General features: G+C 43.8%; 1 protein-coding gene across 2 annotated transcripts in view; it reads left to right on the top strand.

Moving 5' to 3' along the window:
* Positions 1–3830: 3830 nt before the first annotated feature.
* TAF4 (TATA-box binding protein associated factor 4) overlaps positions 3831–24565 on the top strand; it is a 38528-nt gene continuing 17793 nt past the window's right edge. Inside the window, exons 1-2 of one of the 2 annotated variants that reach the window (XM_086474899.1) lie at positions 3831–4146; positions 6118–7203. In XM_086474899.1, coding sequence (XP_086331025.1) covers positions 3831–4146; positions 6118–7203 — 1402 coding nt within the window. Of the gene's footprint in view, positions 4147–6114; positions 7204–24565 lie in introns of both variants that reach the window. The other variant, XM_009948117.2, reaches the window with a different exon arrangement.

Here is a 24565-nt window from a genome sequence, read left to right as displayed (position 1 = left end):
TACAAGGCAGAAATGTGGGGTGGGGTACTGGCTAGAAGGACAGTGAAGCTTTCTGAATTCATGTGGATTCCGTCATCTTGTTTGACTGAACTTGTGGAATCAAGGTATTCCTGGTTAAAACCCAGCTTTCAGCATCTTAAATGATCCATGTCTGGGTAGGGAGCAGAGACAGGGGCAGGAAAGGAGAGGAAAAAATCACCAGTCAAAACTATCACTATCAGTGTTTCATCTATTTTTTGACGGGACTTCAGTATTCTGATGGTCAGTTCAGACTCACAGGAGCTGTGTACAGGCAACGAAAAGCAACGCTCCTTCCCACAAACCATCTGTAGACCTCTCTGATATGTCCCTTATCACCATAATCCATACTGCTGTCACCTCTGTCAGATGTTCCTCTGATGAATTCTAGGCTAACTACATTTTTAGAAAACAGAGAATTGCATTACCACTTGCATCTCGAGACACAGTCTCTGTGCCATGATTTACAGAGGCTAGTTCTAGGGGAAAAAATTAGTGGGTTAAATGATAATATACTAAAAGGAACAAGCTAAAGGAACTGAGCATCCTCTGTTTCTCCTGGATAGCTCCTGCTTGCTTCTACTCTTTGACACTAGAGAGAATCCATACGTGCCTGTAATGTCCAAGATCCTTTGATATAATTGCTGATGGGTCTATATTGAGTCTGACTATTTCTACACCAACACCAGTATTTACCAGTAATCCATTACCAGAATTCTTAAGCAAGTTCCTCTATTACACCACTTAAAACAAGGTGAGCGGTACAGCACAGAGGAGCTGGAATCCCAGTCTTGAAAGTTACATCCAATGTCAAACAAGAGGCAGAGAGTATGAAAAGATAAATTATTCCATAATGAATCCTACACACTTAGAATGCACAAGTTGTAATGCATCTCAGTTGCTCTTGTAATTTTGTAAAGTTGTTTACCTAATATGGTAGATATGCCATATGGTACACTAAAGAGAGCGTTAGAACAAGGACAGGAAGATTTCTAGGTTTTTATTTCTAGTTTTGCACGCAACTGTAAGCCTCATTCAAGCTGTCCTAGAATGCGCGCAGTAGAAGAACATAGGCTGCTCTGACCCTTGATGCGGACTGCTGCTGCCGCTTGATAATTCCTTCCATCTCCCACGTCAATCTCTCTTCTTCCACCACTCCTCAGGCGCTGCGGCCCAGCGCCGGGCTGTGCTCCTGGTTAGATGCCGTGAAAAAGAACTTGGTGCTGGTTCAACTTGAGTCCAGCGTTTTTACCCTTAATAAATCATTTGAGCAGCTGATGTAGATTAACTCCTCCACTGTTTAGGGAATGTGACCAGACTTCTATTCTAGATCGTTCTTTGGTATGTTGCTTATAGAATTTCACCATAGCTAAAACGAGCAACGTGCTCGACTGTGGCAGCAGCAAACTGGTCGGGACTACCCTGCTTGAAGCAGGATTCCTGCCGTGCAAGAAATGGGCAACGTGACGTCTGTAAAATCCCAGCTGCTTTGCAGCATTGTAATTTGTCAAAAACTGATAAAATGGAAGTTAAAAGTCATAGAGAAGGAAAGAGCGTTTTCTTTCTCTCCCTTGAGATTTAAATGATGACTGAGAAAAGCTGCAGAGTACAAAAGATTTGAGAACAAGAATAAAAGACTTATATTAAACTTCTCAGAGGAGCTAGGCAGTCCCTCCTAGTGATGCCACCTGGTGAAGTGATCGGAGCCTTAGGAAAGGCTCAGCGTTGTAATTTTTACTCAGCAGCAGAAGGCTACTGCAGGTGAGAGGAGGCCATGAGAAACTGGAACAGTACCATCCCTTACCATTAGCTGTGAATTCCTAAGATTTTTGATTTAAAGATACTCACCCTATTACTCGAGGTCTAAACGTTAAGAACAAACACCTATCAGTTTTTCTGTTTCCCATACGAGCTTTTGGCAAACAGCTTCGCCCTCGTACACACGTTTGCGTATCTGGGGGCAGGGTAAGGCATGGCCAGTACTTCAGCACTGCTTCCATTGCTCATGGGGCCCACGAGCAAGCAGAGCACGTTAATTCACGTTACAGTACTACAAGTGAAGTGATCACCACAAATATGTAATGCAGGAAGCGTTGACACCCATGTTTGGGCAACCCTAAGTAGAGAATACTTTGTCTCTGACCTATTTAAAGCAATCCCTCCTTGCAGATAACTCACAGCTCTTATTCTTCCAAGTCTCCACCTTCGCAGCCTTCAGCCAGCTATCAGGCCCGACAATTCTGGGCATCGTCAGCCACGGCATCAGCAGGTGCTGAGACAATCCCACTGCAACGCAGCTCCAGCCTCCAATTCCACCCATTCCCCACACGCAAGAGCAAAGCTTCTTCTCAAATACCGAAATAAGAGGTGCTATTTTCAGCTTGATACCCCTGAAGAATTACCACACGCTGCGCTTTATTTTTCAGTCAATATTGTTCCAATGGTTCAGTTTTCTGGGGAAGCAGTGCCTGGCAAGAGAGAGCCTTTATTAAAAGGCAGGTTGTATTTTTACTTTAACTCCATTTACTTCCTTTATGACGGTTGCACAACAAGGTCAAAGTGCAGCTCCCTACTGTCAGGCCGGCGCTCAGCGAGAGCCGCGTCCACCTGCAGCCAGCGCCCGGCTCAGCCCCACCGCACCCCTCCGGGGCTCCGGGCCCAAGCCCGGCGCGACGGGGACTGGGTTGCGGCCGGGAGCAACCCCCGAGCAGGCGCCAGGGCGCACCGGTTCCCCGCTCGGTGCCTTTTTGCCGACGCAGGGCTCTCCCCCCAAGGGTTAAGCGGCAGCGGGGGTGTAACGCACGCTGACACACAGGCGGGGATCGTCCCCGGCGCGGCAGGGCCCCCGCCTCGCGGTGCCGGGCTCGGAGCTGCGAGTGGACCGTTCAAAATCGTGATCTCCCTCTCTTTTTTTTCTCCCCCCCCTCCCCTCTCCTCTCCTCTCGCTTCTCAGCGCTGAAATCGCAGCCGCCCTCTCTCCTCGGCCGCGCTTTCCCGGGGCTCGCCCCGGCCCCTCCGCCGCGGGCCCTGCCGTGCTGAGTCAGGCTGCTCAGGCCGCATCGGGAAGCCTGCGGAGACCGCGTCTGGCACACGGCGGCGGCGGCGCCCGCGGCCCGGCCGGCGGGGCCGCTACCCACCGCGGCCGCACTGAGGGGCTGCGCCCCCCCCGGGCGGGCAGCGCTCCGGGTGCAGCCCGCCTCTGCCAGCGACGGAGGGAGGCGCGGGGGCCGGCGTGCTCCTCCTCGCCCGCTGCCCCCGCCCGGGGCTGGGCGTGGGGCCCGACCGCCGCCCGCCCTCCGTTCCCCCCTCCCCACGCCGGTGGATCAGTTACACGCAGCTGGCACAGGTGTGGGGCGCCCTTCAGACTCACGCCGGCGGGGGAGACCCGGGCGCAGGGAGCAGCAGGGAAACATGCAGCCATTTTGGGCCGAGGCAGACAAAGAGCCGCAGCCGCCCCCGCCGCTCCACCGGCCGGCCGGCCCCACGGCCTCGCCCGCCCCTGCAGCCACGGCCCGCCACCCCGCGCCGCCCGCCCCCCTCGCCCGCCCCCGGCCGCAGCGCCGCCGACGCCGACCCGCTGCCGCCCGACTCCCAACTAAGCATTCGCAGCCATTTGCCCTGCCTTTTATAGGCGGCCGTCGGCCAATCAGCGGCGGGCGGAATCCCTCTCCGGCCGGTGATGTGAGGCTGGGCGCGCACGCCTGCGCAGTCGGCGGGGGCCGAGTGTGTGTGTGGGGTGGGGGGAGGGAGGGAGGAGTGAAAGGGGAGGGGGGGGAGGAGGGAGCAGCTCACAGGAACCCTCCAAAAAAAAGATGGCGGCGGGCTCGGATCTGCTGGATGAGGTTTTCCTGAACACGGAGGTGGATGAGAAGGTGGTGAGCGACCTGGTGGGCTCCCTGGAGTCCCAGCTGGCGGCCTCCGGCCACCACCACCAGCACCACAAGGCGCAGGAGCCCCTGAGGGCCGCTGGGGGGCTGCTGGGGAACCATGTTGTGAGCAGCAGCAGTAGCAGCAGCAGCCCTAGCCCTAGCCCTGGAGGAGTAGTAGTAGGAGGCAATGCTAATGCCCAAACAGAGAGCAGCAGCAGCAGCAAGATGGGACTGAGTGCCCCAGAGATCACAAAAGCAGGTAACATGGGCAGGGGTGGGGGGCTCTGAGGGAGAGGGGCCCTCCCCTCCCCCCACTCCCCAGCTCCGGCTGCCTCCTTCCCTCACTGCTTTCCCCCCTTTTCCCTCTCTCCTCCTTCTCGTTGTGGCAGGAGCGGGAGTGCAAAGGGTGGTATCGATCATATGGGGGAGAGCCTCCCCTCATCATGCCCCCTCGGTGTGTATCCGCGCCTCTGCTCCCTCCCCTTTATTTTCCCTCCTTGCTTCTTCTTACTAGAGGGTGTTTTGTCATGTGTGGGGGCAACCTCCCCGCGGAATAAGCCGGCAGTGCCCGTCCGTGACTCTGCCGGTCCCCTCTTCTTTTCCTGCCCTTGTTGCTGGAGTGTAAAGGGGCTCTCTTAATCTCGGGGGCTGAGGGAGGCAGAGCCCACCCCCTTGGTAATGGCTGTGCCTCCCATGCCGTCTGTGACGGCTCCCCTTCCCTTTCCAGGGGTGGAGGTTATGGGGGGGATTCCCTCTTGATAATGCCGCCTTAGCTGTCTGTGTAAATGCTCCTTCCCCTCCCCCTTCTCTGTTGCTGAAGTGCAAGGGGGTGTTATTAATCATGACACCTATTTCCTGTAGAGGAGGAAGCGAGGGGGGATTTCAAGGGGAGGAAGTCCCTCAAAATGCTTCCCCCCCCATATCTGTCTGCCTGGATATTTCTCCCCCACCCCCTCCCTTGTTCCAGGGGCTTGGAGGGGGCATTCAACACCTCTCATTCCTCCTCTGCCCTCAAGGGGGTGTTGTCACAACACCAGGTCCCAGGAAGGGGGGGAATTCAGGCCACAACACCCCACCTTGTACAATGTCTTCTCCCACCCACCCACCCACCCCCCGTAGCTACCTGGGAATATTCCCCCTCTTCGTGTTGGGAAGGCTGTAGGGGGATAGTGTGAAGGCTGGGACTAAGGGCTGGCTACAAGAGAATGGAGGGAAGCTGTTTTTCAGGGGAATTAAAAAAATGTCTCCCCAGAATCTCTCTGCAATTCCTCCCCTCCCCCCCCCTTTTTTTTTTTTGCTTGCTTTCTTGTTGCTGAAGTGTAAGTAGATATTGCAGACCTTCTGTTATGATTAATGAAGCTCTTCTAGGAGGATCTCCTTAAGCCTTATAACATGCATCTCAGTATCTTGTCTGTCACTATTCTTTTCCCATTTCTGTCTCTCTAGGGCCAGGACCTGGACTGTGTGTGATTGTACTTGTGATAACACCAGGCCTCATCAAAGGGCGTGAGGATTATTCAGGACAAGAAGCTACATCATCTTGTCCCTTCTCAAAACCAGCTTTGCTTTTTATTTATTTATTTATTTTTAACTATCTCTGTCTGTGGGAACTTCAGATCCAGAAGAACAAATTCTGTAATAAAGTGGAGGGATCTTCTGGTAACCTACTCCAGGCCTTGCAGTACTTCTTGTCTTGCCAGGCTGATGTTTTCTTTTCCTTTCACTTTTTCATATTTTGCTGTTGTTGAGCCTCCTGATCTAACTGACTTACTCTGCAGGAGATGAAAGGATTAGAGGGTAATGTGTGCTGGGCATAGGGAATATGTCTTATTAACGTGTATTCTGTTGCCATTTTTCCCTCCTTGCAGTTGCAGTCCTCTTGCTAAATGGGATGCCATGCCCTAGAATGGGGAAGAGGTCTAAGATGATCTTCCTCCTCCCTTCCCTTGGTTCATATCAAATCTGTTTTCCCTATTTTGTCTTACTGTAGTGTTGAAAGCAGCGGTGTTACAGTTAATACTGAGTCATCCAGTCTTTGGTGGGAAATTGGAGCCTTCAAGATAGTGTCTTCAAAGCCATCTTCAGTTTGCGCTCTGTCCTGTTTTCTTGGCTCCAGGCAGGCAGCCTGGGAGGTGGAGAAGACTTGGTGATGAGGGAGAACGTTCTGTCTTCGCTGGACTTCTCTTCTTGCTCATTCTCTCTGTTTAACCTTGTTGTTGTTTTGCAGGAGCAGGAGGAGTGCAAGGGGGCGTTATTAATCATAACACCAGGTCCCAGACTTCAACTCTGGATGGAGCCACCACAACGAGCACCAGCACCACCACTGCAGCAGCAGGAGGATCTGAAGTCACTGCTGCTCCAGGGACCCTCAGTCAGGGCAAATCGGTGGTTATCAGCACCATGGCAACTGCCTTGTCCACCAGGAATGGCAAGATTGGGACCACGACAGTGCAGACTTTGAATGGGAGTAACGTGGTGATGAACTCTCACCACACAGGCAGCGCTGCTTTCTCTGGGACTCCTGTGACTGCTAACCCCGCTTCTGCACCTGCTGTGGCCCCTCTCGTTAACAATGGACCTGGATCTGTGGGGAAAGGAAATACTGTTAATGCTGTTTTGCCATCAGCTTCCAACACTGTCATCCAGACTTCTTTCCTTAATACTTCTGTGTCCTCTGCATCTTCCTCCTCGCCCACAGTTATCTCCTCGCAGCCGCCCCCGGCCATTGGAACTGGGGCACCCACGGTAACGCTCGTGAGGCCACCGATTCACGCAGCAGGACCCACAGTAGCTGCAGCTGGTGCAGCCACTCAAAATGGGAGCAATACTGTGATCAATTCAACCATCAGTGTGGGGAGTTTTCCTGCTGTTGCTACGGCCACTGTGGGATCTGGAGTTTCCCTCCAGACGTCGCTTGTGAACAGCCAGTCTGGTTCCACTGTGCCAGCAGCTCCTGCCACACAGGTCATCAAATCTGAGTCTCCTAAAACTATAGTCCAGGCAGTATCCCAACAGCAGACACTGGCTACTGGTGGCCAGCCCAGTACTACAGGGGGTAACATGATTATTGGGCAAACTATGCAAGCTGGGCTCCCCAATGTTGCTCCCAATCCTGGTGGGATACCTCCTGCAGCTCCTGGCACCCCCACAGGAATGGCGAAAGGCACTGCCAATACGGTGGCACAAAGTCTGCCAAGGACTCCAACAGCAACTACAAGTGGAATCAGAGCAACTTTGACTCCTACAGTTTTAGCACCTCGTTTGCCTCAGCCACCTCAGAATCCAACTAACATTCAGAATTTTCAGTTACCACCAGGTAAGTAAGAGGATTGAGGGGTTTTATTTTGGAAGTGTATTTCTTGCAGGGAGGAAGGCATCCAAATAAGTTTTCTCGCTGTTTAATTGTGAATTGTGGAAAAGGCATTACACTTAACAATGAGAATCGTCTTGGTGTGAGTAGTAGCATAGTAGCATTCTGCTACTTAGCATATGATTTCAGGTGACCAAAAAGTCTTTTCAGCAGTAATAATTCGCAAATAACTCTGCCTGGTATCTTTGTTACAATGTGAGTGTAGATGAAGCTGCAAACTGCCAAAGCGTGACAATGGAATATTATCAAGTGAAATGTTGCTACTTCATTTTCGTGTAAGGCATTTTGACTTTTAAGGCGGTTTTGTCAGTAGTTCGTATAACCTTCGCGTGCTGTTCAGTTCCCTCTCTGTCCCTGCATGCCCCCAGTACCACAGAGCACTCATGAATAGAGAAGCAGGAGATACAACACAAGAAAACTACCGTCTTTTGCTTTAAATACCTTCAAAGTCTGACTTAAAAACTCACAGATTTGAAGCTTATGATCATCTTTTTAGTCACTGGAGTTCTGATACAAAAGGCAGTCTTCCTATGTCCTTACCTCACCCTGTTGTGTCTAGGGTTGCAGCTTTTGTAGTAGCTAGTCTCATGCTTAGTGCTGAGCATCTCTGGACAAGGAATCTAGTCCTGAAATCAGTGGGTGAGGAAAAAGCAGGATGAGAAGCATTTCTTTTCCGAGAACTGTTCTGTCCCTCCTTAAATATCCTAGATTTGGAGATTTAAGGCAATATATTTTGCTGTTATTTTGAACGAGGCTTGTACTTCTATCCAGTTTCGTTTTTGACTGAAAATACTTGTGTGAACCTACACATAGTTTCCTGTATTTTTAATAGTATATAGTAATAGCTGTATTCTTACTGTTCGCTGTTTTCGTGGCAGTATATAAAGAACAACTAATTAAATTTTGCTACTAGTACTGAAAGAAATCAGTGGTGGTTGCGTGTCATCTATTGCAATTGGTCTCAGTGAAAATATGTCTACTGAAACTGCTAACTGACCTTAAAGCAATGCACCTGTCACGTAAGGTAGATCAGACACCGTCCTGTGTTCCTACGCACCGTCTTTTTGTGTAATGTGCCATCTATGGTATGTGACGCCATGTAGTTCGCTGAAGTCTGTCAAACATTCTGTGTATCCAAGTTCTAACTGGCATAAATATTTCTCATTTGTTTGGTGTAGTAGATTGTTCCCTATATGAGTAGTTTGAATGATATGTGTTGCTAATTTAAAAAAAAAAAGCAGTAAAACGCAGACCTTGAAAACCCAGTGCTTAATTTGAAGCTTGTAAATTGATAGGCTGGAAAAGCCTTATTTATTTATCTGTTGCCACAGCGTATCGAAGCGTTTTTCAGGTTTACAGTCTATTGCCATGTATACCTACATTTTCACTAATATTGCATTATAAACCTGATTATGGGAAAAATACTACTGTCGAGTCCAGTGGGACCTTTTTTCCACGCAACTGATGTTTTCAAACTGCCGTAGCATACTGAAATGTGTTACTCTTAGAAGCAGCGTTGCCAGTCCTTAAGCGTAATTGGACCATAAATTGCTCCTTTGGAGGTCTCCATAGATCAAAGTAAAACAATATAGGTTCTAAACACTTGAGGTTTTTTATTAAGCACTTTTCCTGTCTGTCCTACGCGCTAAAAAATATTTATAACTTCAAAAGAATCAACTTATAATAAGCAAGTATAATGACTATATATAGAAATTGGAAATTGGGTTCTTGCGTGGTAAGACAGACTTAATATCGGAAAGGATATATTTTTTTTTCTTAGTGGAACAGATATTTTTTTTTAAATTGCCTTGGTTTACATTTTTATACTTCGTGAAAGTAGCCAACTTTGCAAATGTTTTGCATAAAGCATTTCTTACAGAACGCTTAAGAACTGATGGATGTTGAGCTCTTACAAGCATCTCGCAGGTGCAAGGGCTAAGGACCTCTGAGAGTCTAGCCACATGCAACTGCTTTAATCTGTAGTAGAGTGCATATACATTCATAGTGAGAGAAGAATAGATGACTCTGCTTGTGAAATTGTGTTTCAAATTACAGCGTCGTAGGCCAGATTTTTAAAGGCAGTTTGGTAGCATGAAGCTGCCACTGCAGCGCTTGTATGCTGTGCATCTGCTGTGTGCATCGTATTTCCATTCACAGGTTTATGTTTTAAAAGTTGTGTGCTAATAAGAGTTTGCTAGTGCTTGAAATAGCTTGAAATCATACACTGCACATGTCGCTTTTTACACAGAGATTTACAAGCACTTAGAAAGAAAACTCCTATGGAAGGTTTGACCAATGAGCAGCACATGTTCCATAGTTATTTTCTTACGCTGAATTGCTGTTTCTGGCTCTCCAACATACAGTTACAGTTTCACATGTATGGAAAGCAGAAAATAAAACCGTCAGTAAGCGTTGTTAACTTGGGACCTGAAAGTTAGAAGCCTTGAGAGGTTCGAAATGTTGTTTAAAAAGAGCACGTGGAAAATAATCTCGATCATTGCTTTTTAAAATATATTACTTTTAGAACAATGCTTTGTATTGCATCAAGGCAATTGTGCAACGAACATCGACTGACCAAATTAGAGATGTTTGAAGAGCTAGTGGGCCATAGATGTTGTGACCGTCCTGGATTCTGGTGTATTGCTTCTCAAAGAAACTGGACTATTGAGAATATCTGTGCATTTCTAATCGTTTCCCACTACTGACATCTTTGAGGAAGAGGACTATTGCACTTAGTCTTTTCTTCAGGAGCTTTGGAACTTTGTGACACAACTGGACAGATCTGGGTAATGAAGGTCCAAAAATAACCTTATTTATAGCTTCTTAGCAAAGACATGTCAGATAATTTTCTAGGGGGTGGGAACACAAGTTTCTCTTTATACAATGCTGCTTTAAAGATGCAACATCTTTTGAAACTGTGACTGAAAATAAATTGTATGAAGTTCTTTGCTTCAGAGTACTTCAAGCAATAATGTGAAATGTGTTGTACAATAATGTGGTAAGAGGTAGGAAAATTGGTGAGTTTGTTAGAAGCACTAAGCAGTGTTCTGCTGTTGCAGATGTTCAGAAAAGTGTAATTGAGATTATACCCTGAGATTAACCTTTTCCAATGTAAAAGCTCGTAAAGCATTTAGAGGTCATCGCTGACACATGCTACAGTTGTCTTGTAGAATGACAAAACTTGTGTACTTCAAAATCACTTTTCAAAATACTGTCTTCTCCAGCAGTGCTGTAATACAGTTTTGAAACCAATGTCTGGGAGCTTATGCCTACTTTAGCAGTATTGTCAACTTGAGGGTTCAGAGATTTGGTTTCTGTTCTTGCAGTTGTGTTGTTACTCTCTTCTGCTTGATTTTTGTGTTCAAGCATCTCATGATAAGGATTAAGGTGCCTGCTTAAAGAAAGGAGCAAGCTGGAGAGAGTGCTGCAGGTATACAGTCAGAACAATATAGAGCTGGTGGGTCTGGACAGTTTTCTCTGCTAGCTCAGGTGAAACTTGAGATCTAGAAACCTTCATGTCCCCCTGTCCCCTCTTTTCCTTCACCTTCTGAGTGAGGTAGTACTTAGGAAAATTTGCTAGCTTTATCCTAAAGACAAACTTTTTTTTTCCCTCCTGAATAAACAAGATTCTGTGACACTCAGTCCTGTTTTAAAATAGCAGGTAGGGTAGGTTGTCTTCATAGTTCGTGTAAATTTCTTGCCAGTGTTCTCGTTAGCAGAAATGCAGTGGTGCAGCTGTAGTGGAAGCGCCATCAAAGATTGGTTTTGCTTTGTATCTAATAATGAAACTTGTTTGTCACTTCCACAAAACTCGGTTGGATCTGCCGGTAGCTGAGGATAGGGGATGAGGCTGGACTTCTTCGTTGCTGTCTGTCTGGAGGGCATCTCAAGTGCCCCGTCTGTGGGGACTACGGGCCGGGCCGTTGCCTGGCCGGGAAAGGGGCGAGGCCCCTTTAAATTCAACGTCCCAGCGTTGTGGCGGGAACCTATGCAAATGAGCGCGGGGCTGCTGTTGGCGGCCGGTGGCGGGAGAGGGCACCTGGGAGGACGCTGGTGCTGTGCTCTGCAGGACCTGCAGGATGTATTCCGCCTACTCGGCCTTTCGAGGTTGTCTTCACGGCCTGAGAGGCTGGGAACTTCACTTAGTGTTAGACGGAAACTTGTAGAACCCAACGATTTTGGGTTTGTTTGGTATCCGTGGATGCCAACGCCTTGACTATGGAGGCGTTAGGATGGGAAGACTAGCTGAGCGCATGCTGAATTGAAAGCGTGGGTTCATGTCTTTTTGGCTTGAGCAGTCGTATGTTTGTTGGAGTTGGGGTCGCTGAGAACATGACCCCTGCAGGAGCGGTTGGTGCAGTGTCCTTCAGCAGGGGCTGGGGTGGTCAGGCCCAAAGAGGAGGGCGGCAGCTGGGGAGCACCTCACGGTCTGTTCGCTTTGAAACAATTTGTGTTACTTTTTCATCCTGGATGCAGGTTACTTTGTTCTTGAAACATGTACCCCAGAAGTGCCGAAAGTAGCCAGGAATATACATAGATGAGGAAGTGTACAGGCGCCCGTAGTACAAGAGATACAGAAAGGATCAGAAGAAATACTATGGAGTAGGGGAATGTAGTTGTTTCTATTTCTCACTGACTAGCAAGCGAGTTCAAACATATCCTGATGATAGTTCCCTTGTATGTTGCATGTGCTGCCACTATTATGCCTGTTAACCGTGTTGGAATGCCTCTATTTTGCTAAAAATGATGTCTGTAATGCACAATGTTAATAGGAGCGTCTTCTAGTATGTATGTTTTACTTTCATAGCATTTTACAAAACTTCATCCTTGCAACGTGTGTGTGTGGTTGGTAAATAAAGTAGTATGAACCCTGCTTTAGAGCTGGGGGAAAGAGCAAGTTAGAGAAGTTCTGACTTGCCCAAGGCCATGAGGGAATCGATATTTTGCCAAGATTAGAGCTTGGGAGTCCTTACTTGGCACATAAAGTGGTATCTCTCTTTCTGAAAGATAACTGTGGATCTCTTCTGCAGAGCTCTTCTGGGTGAGGGGTGGATTTTATGTTCAAATCATGCATCAGCAAAAGGAACATTTTGCTTTGTTTGAAATCTGCTACATCAGATCTGCCATATGTCGCCAGACTGAAAGTTGTGTTTGTTCTTACTGCAACTTTCGTAACCGAGGAATCCTGCTTTGTACCCCAAAGAACTTAAGACTCAGAGCTGCGCAGTAGGATTTTTTTTGGTTTTGTTAAAATGAGTGTCCCGAGATGGTTTGCACATCTGATAAGCGTATCTTTAAGTGATGGGATCTAATGGGAAGATAATTGTGATTCCGTTAAGCTCTGAAAGCTGTTAACTTTGACTGTGTGTTGTTCAGTCCTGTTACTGAAAATACTGGTGTTTCCAACAGGCTTTGGAAGAGCATGTATGGATTTGTTTCATGTGTCTGTCTACACTTTCAATTGTGGTCTTTCTGGGTTTCTTGGGTATCACTAGGCTTATGATCAAAGCTGTCGGTCAACAACTGGCAGCAAGTGATTTGTTTCTTTTGAGACGTTTTGCACTCTCCTACTCTGGAAGTTACATGTTGAGTGAGCTAGAGGAGTTTTCCATCTCTGGAAATCTATGTGGGTTACTTCTAAAGTGCAGTGTCCTGGTTTGAGGACCACAAATTTGGATGCTGCCCAGGACTTGAGTCACTTATAAGACAGGATGCTGCAGCGAAGTTAGCAATCTGAGGTGAAAATGTAACAGTTTTGGGCACTGATAAGACACAAATTAGTAGGGATCACAAACTCTCTTCAATTGAAATGTTTTGGTGTATGAAAACTCTTACTACTGTTTGTCTTCTCTGTTCTGGTAAATGATATGTAAATAGAATCCTAAAAAAAAATAAATGTATGAAGTAGTTCAGGAATGCAGTTGAAAATACCGATATTAGTCTAACTGGGTTCTAGCAAAGAGAAGATGCTGGCTTATGGAGAGCTTGCTCTCTGGCTTTCTGATCTCATAAGAACTGTGTGATCAGATACTAAGAATCTGCTTAGTAGGAACTGGACGTAGAAGTAGCTTAAGAACAGAACATGTTAAACTTTTTTTTTTTTTTGTTACTATATGCAGTTTTTGTAGAAATACTTGGAATGAGCATTTTTACCTGAAAATAACTGCTCGTGTCAAGATTATTCTCTGTGTTGAAACTTTATGAATGTTTATAACTCCATTTATCTGTCTGAATCTGCTCCTTGAATTTGATGCCCTTGCTTGATGTTAAAAAGAAGGCTTTTGCTGGGTGGAAGACGGTAAGTTGTTAGCAAGTTTAGTGTTTTTACGTCAGGCGTATTATCTCTTGTGAAAGAAGATTTGAAGAGGTAGTGGCATGAAAAAATTACTTTTGAAAACTGTGTTTCTCACAACTGAAGACTCTGATACAAAGGAATTTTTAGCTGTACTTAATAAGTTGCTTCAGTTGTATTATGAACTGTGAAGCTGAACGAGAAGGAAGGCCAAACCCTAGTAATGTGGCTCTCGCAAGTTACAAAGGGCTTTTTCTGTGTACGGCCAGGAGGATGTTCCTGTGTGCAAATGGCTGTGTGATCCGAGAACGTTGCCGAAGTTTCCCTGGTGCGCTTCTGGGACCGAAGCCTCAGTACGTGTCTCTCCCTTTGATGGGTTGCACACAGTTGTTTTACAGACAGCGGCTGGGGGGATATTCAGGCTTTGTGTTTGTGTGGTTAGAAGTTGTTAATGCATTAACTTGAATTTGTTTTTGAACTAATTAAGGTCTTGCCTAATTGCAAGAAGTTGTAGTATATTTATATTGATACAGGTTTCTTGAATGCTGTGAAGCCTTTCTTGTCTGGGTACAGTTTTTGCTGTATTGGCCCTCTTGCATGCTGCTTCCTCGTAAGAGAAGGGAATTAACATCTTCTACAACGATATGGCTGTGTCGACACTGGAGATTGTACCACTAAATTGTTGTGGCAAAACAGGCCCATTTTCAGCTCAAATGTGAGAAAAGCATAAAAGCTGTACACAGACCAGGCTGTAATTAAACAGTTGTAAAGACTGTGTGATCACTCATATTTCAAATTAGAGGAGGCTTTTTTTTTTTTTTTCACTGAGACCATGGAAACATGAATAGAGCAAATTATTATTATTGTTACTATTTTTTAAATCTTTTAGGATTGTTTTAAATCAGCTTCATCTGGAAATTTTTACCCTGGTTCTATTCTGTGGTTAATTTTGTTCCAGAAATAATGATTGTCTTCTGGAGGTACGGGTGTCTGGAGGAAGTGAGAACCGAGTTTTTACCACAAAGCCTCATGTCTTGGAGTAATTTTCTTCAGGTGTCTTTTAATGTAATATTTAATGTAAACTGAAATAATTGTCCTGGAGGCCTTATTTATGCCTTTAATGAAAGGTATTTTAAATACAGAATATTTTTTGGTAAGAACAAAACCTTGATTATCGTCACTGTATAATGTTATAGATTATAAATAATCAAGAAAGAGGTGATAATCATAAGGAATTGACACAACTGTATCCCGTTTCTGCAGTGAGGTCTGTATAGGCAGCGTTCAGCACCTCAGTTGTGCTGTCTTAAGGCATTGGACAAATGCAGGTAATCTCTGGCTCTGTAGCTGTTGTCAGGCTAGAAATAACATTTGAAAAAGATGGGTTTCTGTACTTGTATTGCCAGCGATCAGGAAGTTACACTTTGAACATAAAAGGCTGATTCTCAGCAAAGTGCATAAATAGGTTATAAATCCTTTTACCCAGGGACAGTCCCTTTACTGTGTGTTTGTACAGGATTTAGTGCAAGGTTTGACTCAGTTGCCAAGCTTTTTGTGGGATTTGGAAAAGTATATTGATAAAAATTGAGTAACTTCTTGTCAGTGTAGAACTCTGTTTATAAATTTGAACTGTGAATTATGAACACCCTGTATCTTTTAATTTCGATGCTTTTTTCCTTAAAGTGCTGAATACTAAAATATTTTTTTTCAGTAATGCGTTGTAACCAGTACCTAGACAAGTAGTAACATAAAACTTGTGTCAGTATGTAATGCTATCTTACATGGCTAGCATGACTGTTCTAAGATCTGTATTGAATCAAGTAAGTCTCAGTAAAAGTGGTCTAACTTACAGCTTGATTAATACGTGCTTCTGAGAGTAGTCGAACTGCTAAAAGCTGTCACAGTACTTTGGTACAGAATAAAGCACATACTGGGTAGACTCTGTACAGACAACCAGTATAGATTCAGTTGAAAAATGTGTGCTCTAGAGGCCAGAGTATAAACAAAAACTAAGCCATGGGGTGTGGTGTCATGCTCTTAGTCTTTCTTAAATGGTTTGAGGGGGCAGTGAAGCTGTAGTAAGCTGTCTTCACACCTTCCTTCAGTTTATTAATCAAATGTTTCTGTAAGGGAGGGTCTCCACACCTTCCTTCAGTTTATTAATCAAATATTTCTCTAAGGGAGGGTCTTCACACCTTCCTTCAGTTTATTAATCAAACATTTCTGTAAGGGAGGGTTAGATTTAATGTCTCTGTCAGAATCTAATAGCATCAGGTGGATTCGACATAAGTGGTGGTGTGGCGAGTGAGACCAGTTGTGCTCATATGAGTCAGAACTACCAACTCCAAGGAGTAGCACCGAGGAATTGCAGCATCTATGGCAAAAAGAGTCAGCGGAGGTGACCAGGAGAGTATGTGCCGAGGGATCAGTGGAGGAGGTCAGAAGAAGAAATCTGGAGTAGGAAGGCTGAGAGTGGCTGCACTGTGCAGAAGTTTGTAGAAAAGCATGAGGAGCTGTTAGTTTTTAATAAACATACGTGCAGTCATGTTTAGGGTGGATTAGCAGAAGCGACAAGTGTTCGTGCTGTGAACTTCAACCTCTTGCTTGCTTTCATTCTTCCTTTTTTCCAGTGTATCATTTGGTTTTCTTTCCTTCCTTCTCCTCCATGGGGGAGGGGGAGAGAAGGCACTAATTATTTGTAAGTGTTAGTCATACCCAGTCATTAAGCTTAGTCATTACTCAGGACTGTGCATTTGATGGTTAGTAAAAATCAAAACGAGACTTGATTTTGTTTAAAAGCTTTCTGAATTCAAGCTTACAGGTGTGAAAATACCTTTATTTCTGTGTTCAGACTAACTGAAAAAGCAGTGCTATTTATAAATGTTGCTATCAGCCAAATGACATGTAATATCATGTCCACGTTGATAGTTTGTGTCTGAACTCACAGGCGTAGTGTTTGGCATATTCTCAAGGCAGAATAACTTCTGTATTGGCAGTGAGAGAGTCCTAAAATCACAGGCTGTTTCTGCAGGGGAGGGTTTGGAGGGAACGCTTCCCCTGGGGCTGCGGTCAATCGGTAGAATTGTCTAACATTGGGTCTGCACAGCTCCGGGTGAAAAGGTGGCATCAGCGAAGGGTTTTGTCAGTGCTAACGAAGGGTATATGCCTAGAGTAGGGCATTCACAGTGGGGACGAATTGAAGTGCGGTTTTTATGGGTTTTCATGTACTCGGTTGTTTTAGGGTGTTGCATTTTGAAGGAGGGTAACGTGGATTTAATGCATTACTCCTCGTGAAGTGTTTGTGTGCAGACTGGTGAATGCAACGTAGCTTGCCCATTCCCACTTCGTCAGGGGCTTGAGCAGCACTAATGCTGATATGCCTTGGTGTAGACAAAGTGTTTGCCAGAAATTAAGATTAATTGAGTTTTAAAATCTCCTATTTAGAATAGCAGATTAAAAGAATTAGTGACATTTTATTTTGTGTCTTCCTTTCTCAAAGACAAATCCGATTTTGGTGTAACTGCATTGTTGTTTGATGTAAGTATATTGAAATTAATGGCAGAGCTAAATCTGAATCACTTCGAGATCAATAATTTAAAGTAATTGGTTTAGCTCTTGTTAGTGTTTTTCTTGGTTCTTTCTGCATCAGGCTAAAGTCAGATTTGTGCGATGGTTGGGTTGCAGTTTGACAGAGCACGCTGGTGTTCTGGTGTTGTATGCTTGACTAGAAAGGAATGTCAACACACTTTCAAGGAATATAGCTTTCCAGAAAAGTTAAAATAGTTTCAAATCACATTGTTGTTGAAGCATTTGTCAATTGTTGCTGTATAAAATGACAGATTTCCCAGAACACTTCTTACCCACCTTTTCAACTGACCAGGTAAGATTTTTCCCATATGGGATCACTGTTAAATACATGGCTTTTTGGCATTCGAGCATGACATTATTCCTTTAACTATATTCTTAAAAGATTTGTGAGTCATTAAGTTACAAATTATTTACTTCTTCACTTTTTAAACAGTACAGTTGAGTTCTGTAGTTTGAAACTGAATTCTTGCATGCTGAGAGTAAGCAAAAGCTTTTACTGTGAAGTTGTGTTTCTTTTGTTTTTTTAACTCTTTAGTAAGAAAAAACAAAAGCAGTTTTTCATCATGTGAACTTGTGTGATTGGTCTGAGCAAAATACGATTTCTGTGCGCTGCGGTCAGGGTTCTTGGAGATTTTTGAGAATGTATCTTTCATCTATGTTGACGAGAATCAGAAATCAGTTGTTCAGGAATTAGTATTTCACAGACCATACCTGTTGGTTGTGATCTGTGTGTGCAGATTGAGCATGTGGGGAGAGTGATGATAGAGAAGTGGAGTGCTGTAGTAAACTAATGCGGTACCAAAACTTCAGGCATTGTATCTGGGTAAAAGTGTACTTTATTCCAGAGTGACATGAGTTGAAAAGTGAAAGAAGTGATGTACTTCTGTAGCTGTGTAGTAAATTCTTGTCCAGACTCTGTGCCGGGGCAGTCTTCACTATGGTGTGATGTTTGGGGCCTGTCAGGAGAGACTCCAAATGTTTTGTATTCGAGATGCTCTGAAGCAACACCTGACAGTCATGTTTTTTCATGCCAAGTTGTAGCTCACCTTAAGCGCACCAGGTGCTGAACGTTTAACGGGCCCCTTTAAGATGTGTTTGGCAGTGTGCAGTGCGTGCTCACAGTACAGTTGTGTGCAAACCCTCAGCGTTCGTTGCTTTAGGGTGCCCGTCACTCTGGAACAAGATGTGAGGGAATCTGGTGGCGTATCTCAGGTTGCTCCAGTGTGCTGGACAGCTCTATCCCTGCCTGGCAGTTTTACGGCCTGTAGACCTGCAGCTCAGCAGGGAACGTGTCACCACTTGCTCGTGTTTGTACAGGCTGACCTGGTCCGTGCCAGTGCAGTGCGAGTCCTTCTCGAGCGGGTGAGGTCGCAGGTAGTCGTGGCTTCATTTTCCCCGAGCTGGTTTGCAGGAGCTGATACCTGCGCTATGTAGACTTCTCCGTAAGCACTACGGTTACTTCTGTGGAGCAAAGGTGCCTTTATAGAAGTGACAAACCAACCACGTTTGTTCATGAAGCTCAAGAGCCTGGATCGATGACGGTGTCCAAGACTTTGGCAATAAAGTTCAAGTAAAAGTTCTTCCTGGATTTGTTGTGCAGCACAGATCATCAACGGCACCTAAACTAAGACAGTGTCTCTCATGTGGTGGTGCACATCTCTCATCAGGTACAAAATAATGTGTCTTCAATAACATCTAATGCACAGCTGTGTTGCCATTTAAAGTTCTGTGCTATTCATCTTGATTTGTGATCACTGTTTCTCATGAGTTGGTGTATAGATTGTTGTTCTTGAGCTGCTGTGTGTCTCCTGCTTTATTACAGATGCTCTTCCTTGACGTGTAAACAATTCTAAATCTGCTAAAAGTTGTCTTGTGTTAGGGAGGATTCCCTTAATGACCCAGATTTTCATGGAGCTGCAGTGGATTAGGAGACTGATGGGTTCTTCCCTCTTTTCCTGGCCTTTCATTCCTATAGAGGGAGAGCTTTTCCAGTTATCACAAGAGGAGGAATGGTGGGTTGTTGGACAGCATTGATGTCGGTCCCAGGTTGTGATTTCCTTTTCTGCAGTAGGGGACCCTGGTCCATATATCGCTGCTGGAACTTCTTCCTGTAGTTTACATAGGCAGCTGTTCTTTTCTCCGTCTGTCTCTGGTATTCTTCTAGCTTTTTTGTGTTGGGAAAATCTTAGAAACTTTGTCCTTTTATAAGGGTTTTGTCATTCCAGTGTCTCTGTATAGCCTGATACAATCGTCTACAGAGCATTGACTCGTCCCCTTTGCTTTATATGGCTTTTGTGATGTGTATAATATCAACTTGCATAACCTTACATGCACTTGCTTTCCTTTTTGTTGCAAGAGCCCCTTCTGACAATGCAGAAGGGGGACTATTATAAAGCTTTCTTCTGCTAATGTGGCACAGCTGGCTTATGATTACTGTCAGATTTTTTTTGCCCTGTCAAATGTTTGCAACATCTCGCTACAAATGAGCGTGTGCCTGAGAACTTCAGGCACAAACTGCTTTGACATTAAGATAACCTCTTAGCGAACTTTCCCGGCAAATCTAGTTAGTATTTGAAGGTTTGTCAGATGTCGGTGGACTTTATGATCAATAACCCTCTTTTCTAGAGATATTTGTAAGTGCTTTGATTTCCTACACGAGAAGCATCAGTCCTCTAGTTATTCTTTCAGGCTTGGACATTCTTTCTCAACATCGGCATGTATGTGTATTGAAGGTGATTCTTTGCTGCCTAACAGTTCTCCCTGACCCTAACTGTTACTTTTTTACTTTAAGAAAACAATTTTCTCAGGAAACTGGAAAAGGGTATCTCCATGCAATTTCAAGATCATACATGCATTAATTCTTCTGTCATGTCTCAGCTACTGAAAAAAAAAAAAAAAGAACTTTTAAAAAGTCTAGGTTCCTTAGTAATGGTTCTGAATTCATCTGGATTAGGTGTGAGCACATCGTGGGTGATGAGCAAAATCTCTAAGCTTGAACCTTCTGTTCTTCTGTTCAGTATCTGCATCAGAAAGAGATGTTGTCACTTGTGATCTGATAGAGTTCTTTCTAGGTTTTGTATTTCACAGATACGCAAGAGTTTCATTCTTGCATGCTGGTATGCCGGTGACAAGCATGGGCACACCTTTTTATGGTTCTCACGTTAGACGCTTGCTGACTGTAGATGAAGTCTTTCAGTATGTCAGCTTCTGGATGAATCGAGTCCCTGAGCAACAGAGCATTTATTCTGAGAGAGGGCGACACCTAGATTTGTTGCTGTTTGAGTGGCTGCCTACTAGGTACGGTGACAATTTGCTGGACTGTATTTCCTCAGAACCGTAACCTCAAGATGCCTGCTCTATCTGCAGAAAGTTTTACCTCTGTCATTGGGAAGTCCAGCTCCTATAAATATTATTAATTAAATATAATTAAGCACAAGCTGGTAAAAAAGCAGGAAACTGTTTTGGCTTGGGTTGTTTAGATGTAGAGGTTCTCTAGCAAGAAAGCTGTGTGTCTCAGGAGTCACACAGGTAGTCAGAGTGGTCTGCAAAGTCTACAAAATATTCTTTTATTCTTCTTCCTTTATTATTCTGATAATTTTTTTCTTTAGTCTTTGCGAAGTGAAGCCATATTTCAAAGGAAGAAGGAAGATAAAAGCCTTAGAAGAAAGCCTGGTTTGTTTTTCTGACATGTCACATGGCCAGAGCTCTTCACTTTTTATTCCACTGCATGATTTTACAAGCTTTATTAATTACAAAAAAACCCCCAAACTCTAAAAACCCAAAGCACAACACTTTGTAAATGGAAATGCCATTATCAAATGGAAATACAAATAGCAAGAGGCAAAGATGACACAGTGTAGGATCGTGTGGCTACATCGTGTAATAATGAACTTTCCCATCCAAACACTCTTGAAAACAGGAGAGATCTGGGAAGGTGTCCACAACAAGAACACGTGAGATGACCATTGTACTAGTCAGGAGCTCAAGTCTGTTTGGCATAAGGAGCAATCCAACGCAGTTTTGTTAATCCTTCGCTTGGCGCCATGATGAATTGTTTGATTCAAACTAAAATATGAGCCTCTTTCAGGATTCTCTTAAGCCTCTAACTTCTAACAAAAATGGTAATTAATTTTAATTTTAATTAGCTTTTTAATGAGAGACTTGGAAGGAAAGCTTGAATGTTTGCATTTTTAATAGTGAATATGATTTTAGAGTACACGTGATCAGACTTTCTAGGAAAAAGAAGGCAGAGATATTCAAAATGGCTGAGTTTTATTGTCACCTTTTTCTAAGTGAACATTTCCAATGATGTTTATTAGCTGTTTGGTCTCAAATAGCAATTCACCGATTTGTGGAACAAAATATCTGGATGGCATACTTGAAACAGATATTTTTCATCCTTACTTTAAATATGTTGCTGAATTTAATTAGAAAGTGAGATACCTTGGTACAGTTCTAGGTGTCTTCTGGTACCTGGTAGTCATTTCTGATCTGGTTCATACAGCATTTGCACCCTTATGCATTGGAGTTTGAGGTTATGATACTTGTCTGTATTTAAATATTTAAAGTAGAAGTTTTGGAATGCAAGAGACAAAAATGTGTTGGGGTTTTTTTATATACGTGTGGCTGTCAGCCCCTCCTTTTTTCTGTTGTAACAAGTGAATCAACTGAGAGATGGTTAACCTATGTATGGAGAGAGTCCTACATTGATTTTTGTTTAGAAGCAGGAAATAAATAGGACTTTCTTTTTAATTCTTAATCAAGTTAGCTCCAATGAGCTTTCCAAACTTCCCTGAAAATCCACTTAATACCAGCTTGGGTATAGTTTTGGGGTAGTGAGTGTCTTTTTTAGTTAATTGGGTTGGAAAAGAGTGTAGTTGGGCTGGGAGAGAGAAGCTAGAGCGCAACTCCATCTCCCTTTTAAAGAATTCTCAGCAAGGCTGGAGAGGTATTAAGTGTTCAGTCAAAATTTCCTTGCTTGCACACTGTATTACCGGTGAACTTCTGCACAAAAACTTCGATAACAAAGTTCATCATGATCTCAATTTTTACCCCTTTTCCGAAATCACCCGTATACTAACAAGATATACTTTCAAGCAGGTAAAATGTCTTATATCATCATACTGTGATTAAAGTTTATGCAAGACTAGACTGATGTTTGTAATTGTAATTGTCTTTATGTCTGTATATAGCCCGTAAAGTATGCACAGCAATTTATCTATCAGTGGTAGACCCTAACTTAAAGACATGTTAGAAACTGCCTATCAAATATGAGCGCAGTATAAAAGAACTATTTAAATGGGGACAGATATGAATGTAGCTTTGTATGAATTACTTTTTTATTATGATTCCTATGCTTAAGGGAAGGTTCAGATTTACCATAGTTAGAAATCCAGCAGGATAGTGCTTAGAGTCAGGGCTTGAATTACAAATGATTGTTTTGTCTGTCTGCTGCTGAAAATTGAACTTTCTTGATATGTTTTCTAAAGCTCACATTAATATGCTTTTCAACTGTCTGTTTCAGCAGTTGTGCTATGTTAATGTGTAGGCATGTTCTAATTTTGCATGTAGCTCAGGGAGAATATTTCATTGTTCAGACATTGTGCTTGCTCTTCAGGTGTAGTCAACCGTCATTTCGTGGTTATCTCCCTTCTTTTCTTGCTTTTCTCATTCACGTTTTGGGGAGAAAAACAATGAGCTGACAGTACTGGTGTCCCAAGGGGTGGTTGTGCTGCTGCAAGACGCTGATGCGGAGTGCAGCTGCGTTCTTGAGCCTGGTGTGTGTATTGAGCTGGAAACTGGAACAGGTAGTATAGAGCTGTGTGCTGCTGTGGGGTGCTGTAAAGGTTTTCAGATGCAGGTGAGCTGCTTTAGGTTGGCACTTTCAAATAACTTCAGTCACTTTTGCATTGAGAGAGAAGTTTAAAAAAACAAACACCCCCCTCCCATCCCAAACCCAAAACTAGTGTTAGTATCTCTTAGGTTGCTTCTGGAAGGAAAAAAATCTGTACCTCTTTGAAGAATTTGGATGGTATGTTAGACCTGGAATATCCTGAGGAACCCCCAAAATTGTTAATTTTAAGAAAAAAGTTTCTTATGGGATGTCACTGTAATTCTGTGACACTTAAGGGCTGCTGAAAGCACAGGCATAGTTGCATTGGGCCTTTTCAATTGCTAGAAGCTAAATGGTGATCAACAAGCCTTAAGGTTTGATGTTGACCTGAAAATAGCTCCTCTAATCAGATTTCCACTGTACTGATGTTTTCAGTTACAATAATATTGAAGATTTTCACTGATGCAGTGTTTAGCTTCTTCAGCTGATGATTATGAGGGGTGAGAAAAGCGGGCAACAGGAGTTCATTTCCCAAGGTTTTATGTTTGCACACTGGAAGAGGATGACAAGTTCTGTTTGTGCAGGAATGAGCTTGATGTAGTAGGAGGTCACTCTCTAGTCTTTAAATTATTGAATTTCTCCTTTTTTTTTTTTTTTTGTCAGTAGCATCCCTCCCTTTAGCGTGAGGCTGATGGTGAGAAGGTAGCGGTGGTTCTAATGAGCAGCTGACAGGATCAAGCTCTGTGTTCACTATTGAGGTTTTTAAATGTCTTGTAAGCTGTGGTGGTGGTAGTGTATGGCTTTGCTGTTTTAATGAAAATACTTAAGTTACAGGAGAAAAGACTTTGCTTTTTGGCATGGCTTGGAAAATGGTTTTTTTGGACTTGACAGCTAAACTAAGAAGTACTGATTTCTATAGACTGCAAGATTATAAGTAAGATTTTCCCCTCTCCTCCTTTCCTGCAGAAAAACAGTGTGAGAATATTTGTTTCTAGATATAGCTCTTGTCCATAGCGCCTTGCGGTCCCACCTTAACACTTCTGAGTAAGTTGCAATGGAAAGTCACCTTTTTGATGTAAACTAGTTTAATGTCTCTGACTGCTTCATTAAAAGAGAGTTAATGTAGAGAATGTAAGGAAAAAATTAGTGGCAAATCAGCTAATAAAATTTGTTTTTTCTTTTGAACTCATTTTTGTAGAAATCCATATATGGATTTTTTTTTTTTGCGGTTTAGCACTGATTTTCAAACAGTCCAAGGAAACTGTATAAGCCATTGTCTGCAAACATTTCAGCACTTTATCTGAATAGAAAAGCAAATGAAAGGTTGATTCTTTTGAAGCAGCCATGCTCTGAGATGGCATAGACCAGACCTCCAGATATTGTTGGGAACGTGTATAGGCTTTTTATTCGCTAAACAACACTTAAGAAAAACTTCCTGATTTCAGTAGTGCCTCTTGATTTTTCGCTGTGAAGTTTCCTCCTGTAGTTCGTTGCTCAAGGGCTAACTAATTTTGAGCGCCCAGTTTGTTTCCTTAGGTGGCTTTGTCAGAGTTGCTGAGCTCCTGAGGCTCTCATGGGCTGACTGAGGCATGCTG

This window comes from Leptosomus discolor, chromosome 17, assembly GCF_034619465.1.
Source record: "Leptosomus discolor isolate bLepDis1 chromosome 17, bLepDis1.hap2, whole genome shotgun sequence".
In the NCBI taxonomy this organism is placed as follows: Eukaryota; Metazoa; Chordata; class Aves; order Leptosomiformes; family Leptosomidae; genus Leptosomus; species Leptosomus discolor.
This window is presented reverse-complemented; position numbering and strand designations above follow the sequence as displayed.